The sequence below is a fragment of the Austrofundulus limnaeus genome, unplaced genomic scaffold, assembly GCF_001266775.1.
Source record: "Austrofundulus limnaeus strain Quisiro unplaced genomic scaffold, Austrofundulus_limnaeus-1.0 Scaffold148, whole genome shotgun sequence".
NCBI classification, from domain to species: domain Eukaryota; kingdom Metazoa; phylum Chordata; class Actinopteri; order Cyprinodontiformes; family Rivulidae; genus Austrofundulus; species Austrofundulus limnaeus.
Genome location: NW_013952550.1, coordinates 1,175,926 through 1,180,412, shown reverse-complemented (window position 1 = coordinate 1,180,412; position 4,487 = coordinate 1,175,926). Strand labels below are relative to the sequence as shown.

At 36.9% G+C, this 4,487-nt stretch overlaps 1 protein-coding gene across 1 annotated transcript in view; it reads left to right on the top strand.

The window, feature by feature from the left end:
* The window catches only part of si:dkey-79d12.5 (maternal B9.15 protein), a 10,554-nt gene extending 6,072 nt beyond the window's left edge, over positions 1 to 4,482 (top strand). Inside the window, exons 4-5 of the mRNA XM_014016620.1 lie at positions 695 to 1,013; positions 3,368 to 4,482. Of these exons, the coding sequence (XP_013872074.1) occupies positions 695 to 1,013; positions 3,368 to 3,580 (532 nt within the window). The 3' untranslated portion in view covers positions 3,581 to 4,482. The remainder of the gene's footprint in view (positions 1 to 694; positions 1,014 to 3,367) is intronic.
* The last annotated feature ends 5 nt before the right edge of the window (positions 4,483 to 4,487 follow it).

Here is a 4,487-nt window from a genome sequence, read left to right as displayed (position 1 = left end):
GGATTAAACTACCCTGGATTAAACTATACCCTGGATTAAACTATACCCTGAATTAAACTACCCTGGATTAAACTATACCCTGGATTAAACTACCCTGGATTAAACTATACCCTGGATTAAACTATACCCTGAATTAAACTACCCTGGATTAAACTATACCCTGGATTAAACTATACCCAGGATTAAACTATACCCAGGATTAAACTATACCCTGGATTAAAGTATATCTTTCTTTCAAACAAAACAAAAATATGTCTTCAGAAACTTTTCCATCCCCTTTAGATAATAACAACTGTCTCTCTTAAAGTTTACCTGAATGTTGGAAGGTAATATGTTTCTGTGAGCCTTGTACATAAACTGTAAAATATTGTGGTCAATCAAATCATAGAATTTCAAATTTTTCAATTTACAAAATAATGTATTAGATGGCTGATTGTAATCTTTTCTCGCGATAATTCTTACGGCTCTTTTTTTGTAAAACAAAAATCGGATTTGTAATTGTTTTGCAAGCTTTACCCCAGATTTCAACACAGTAAATTAAATKTGGAACAATTATTGAATTGTACAACACAAGCAGAGCTTTGTCATTGAATAACTCCCTGGCTTTATRCAGWACTCMTATAGATTTAGATATTTTGGTTCTCAAATAATGTATGTGAGGTCTCCAAATTCAGTGCTCCACTCTCTCGTACAGATCTAGGGAAAACGGGAGGCCCTTCACAATCGCCTGCTTCAAAGAGGACGAGGAAGATGAGAGCGTGAAGGGTGGCCGGGACGACTCCTCTCTGAGCCTAGACACGTCGGATTACCACTCCGCTACCTCTTCGGACTGTGGTTCCACCGCATCGAGCGACACGGAGGAGGAGGCGAAAGATGGCGACTTAGAAGAAAAGCTGGCGGAGGGCKTGAAGAAGGAAGCGGCAGAAAGCAGCACCTACACAGTAACGATGGTGCCCAGGGTGCGCAAGTGGCAGACAGAAGCACAAAATAAAGTCAAATACGTCAGGAAAAAGGTAATTTTTTTTCCCTCTTTTKGTTTAAAGCCAATCTGCTACATCGTTGACATTTACGGTCTTTTTTTYCCCATGTTAAACCCTGATAAGTTCATTTGTTTGGGCTGGAGGCTTTTCAATGTTGTCTTAAAAAAAACACTGATAAGCCACAGTGCTGCTTGGAACGACATGTTCTTTCATTACCATGAATGTGGGCTTTTTAAAATGAGTCAGGACCACACACACACACACACACACACACACACACACACACACACACCTGCCATAAATACTTACTGTAGTATTTTATGACACAAATAAAACCAGACTCAGTTACCATAAAGTTGTCTAAAAGGTAGAAAAACTTTGGTTGAGTGATTTGAGCATGAGCTCATCTGRGATGATAAAGAGAATCAGACACTKGACAAGCAGCTGATACTGTTCACTGAGTAAGAACGGACATCGATTCTTCTTTCAGAACTGCAGCAGTTTGTGTCCTGGCTCCAGAAGTCCTGTTTTACAGTGCTAGCTTAGCCTCTCTTTTCTGTGTGGTTGTTGCATTAAATCATAGATTTGTTAGCAATTTTTAAATGCAATGCAGTTTGTCTGCGAAGGCTCTGAAAACCATTTGGTTTGTACTTGTGTATAATTAAACGKAAGTAGGGGTGCACTGATGGCAGTTTTCTGGCCTATCACTGGTCTTTAAAAAGTCTGACCTGTCGATTGTGATTTTGGCTGATACCGATTTTTTTTTTTTTAATAGCTGTCAGGTGTTATAAGATCRCAATAYAACTTCAATGTTCCAATTTCATTTTATTGAAAACCATTGAACAATACCCTTTAAACAATACAAACTTGTTTGAACTGGATATTCGTGCTCACAGCAGAGCAAAAGTGGACAGTGGCTGATTTTCAGACTATTGTGGAGGTAGATGAGAAGCCGATCTTTTCTACCAGTATTATCCATGTATCGACCAGTCTCCCAAAAATAAGGAAATCCTAAAAGGAAGTTTAAAGATGTTAACAAATTAAGGCTCAGTTTTTAATTTTTTTAATTTTTTTTTGGACTTGAGTTTTTATTTGGGCCCAAAAAAAAAGACAATAGGATATGTGATGGGAAATATATTGGGGTAAAAGGAAAGGATAAAACTCAAAATGTCTATCACATGCGCAAATTGTTTTGATCAGAGTGTAAAAATATTCRAATTAAACAATCCTAATGTGTCGTTTATATGAGCACAAAATTAACCTGATCATGYTGAGCGTTTACAAGCTTCAGGCTTGTATTTAGAATAGCAGAGTTGTAAACTTTCCCTTAAAAAAACTCAGAAGTTCTACTTCACAGTGTACATAAACAAACGTTCTGTTTCTTCTTAGCAACCAGAATGAACCCGCTCTTTCAAAGTTTCTAGTAGAAATGGTGTAACATACCTATAGCCAAGCAGGGATATGTCAGGTTGACATGGGGCACTCGTGCAGTCAGGTCAGTTTTCCACAACCAGAATAACATGATCAGAAGAAGTGTTCACATGCACGCCATCTGGGTTACCAATCGGCATAAACCACCTCTCTCATTACAAATTCATTCCAATCGAGCTGGATCGGATCAGAATATTTTGATTGGAGCGTTTACATGACGCTTTTTTTATTCCGATTGGTCGTTCATTCCAATTACTTATGTCTATAAACATGGCTGTTGTTGTACTTGGCAAAGTTAGATCATCCCATCACACATGTACAGGATTTATTACACCTGCAGTATAAGACAAAATAACCATACTTCTGAAATGGAATTATTAAAAAAGGAAATGTTGACGTCTGACGTCTTTGTGGGGTTTTTCTTTCACATGTGGCATCGGTGGTGAGATAAGTGGGCACCAAATTATTGAAGCTTTTTTTTAAAAAGTACCCAGCACAGCATATCATGTATTTAAATCAAATTCAGTTTAAATTAAGAGAAAATCTTGTTTTTCTTTCCAATTTAATTCAGCTCTACATTTGTATTTCCGTCAGCTCTACACTGRCCTTGAACTATTATTGCTGAAAAGCAAACACTGCCCCAAAAACGTGTCCTTAAGATATAATTTGTATTCCATTTTAAAATAATTCTCAAAGCACTTGTTGCTGTTGACTCTCTCTGAAATTGTTGTTTTGGTCATTCATATGAAAATTATAGCATAAAGGGAACTGTCTGTTTGTTCCAAACAATCATTTGTGGTAAGATRAGAAGAAGATGACTTGGAAAGCTTTCAGACAAACTGATGAAAGCCCAAAGTTCAGGAACAACAAACACACAGACGCTCATTCAAAGTCATGATACAATGTTTCAAGTCTGTATTTTCAAAAATTAATTTCTCTTTCTTTGTTCTCTCAAGGTCCCTGCTAGTCTCCAGTACTTCTATCATCCCACACCAGTATGGCCTCAGTACAAGAAGGGGGCTCCGGTGTTCCTGGCCACAGTGTGTGCACCCCCAGCACCACCGCCTCCACCCCAGCAGGTCTTTGGTTACTACATCTTACCGCAGCCGTCTCCACAGTTCATCCTGCCTCAGGCTGCCCTGCAGCCATGGGGAGCTGTGAAAGCCTAAAGTGTCCAAAGAGCATTATAAGCTTCTTTAACTGAGCCACGCTATAAAATATCTCAGAGTTTAGCTACAATCGGGCCAAATAAATGCAGACAAATGCCTTATTTGTAAAGTTTAAATGTTTTTCTTGCACAGTCTTAAACTCTTTTTTTTTTTAACTTGTCTTTAAATCAGGACAGCAATGCCACTGAATTTGAGCAAAAACTGTTTTATCTGCTATGTCTGCACTGCTAGTTTTCCTGCCGACTGTCCTCAACAAGAAGGTCTTTGATCACTGTGTGAACTCAGGAAGTCTTAGCAATATGTTTAAGGCCAAATAATTGTCCTTTTTTTGTCCTGTAATATTAATCTTTTCTATTTCTTTTTACCAAATAAGGTTCACTGTGAACAAATTACAGTTAATCTTTGTAAAATGTGATTCAGGGTTTTATTGTGTTGTAGCTACAGTCATATCTGTACATTAAGATTTTCTACTAAAACAACTTGTAAATATATTTAAAAAAAACTGTTTTACCATAGAACAATGCACACTTTTTAATCTTCTGTAATTTATTTGGCTAACAGTAGATGGTGCTCATGTCACACCAAATACATGATATTATTTTTTGTTGTTTTATGTAACTGTTGACAGCTATACATTGCTAGTTAACTTCCCAGAGCACAGAGAAGTGTTTTATTTTTTAACCTGTGTACTCAATACTGTTTTTAAACTATTTATTGTAAATAACATTCTTTACGACGATCTGCTACAGCTTTATAAAAATGTCACAAATGCACGCTTCACCTGATTGAATATTTATTTACTGCTCTGACAGTTTGAAGCTCATCTTTTTATTATTTTGTTTTAAATCTTTGCAGAGAGCAATATTTTATTTCCTGCAGAATAAACCAGTGTTTAATTGAAATTATA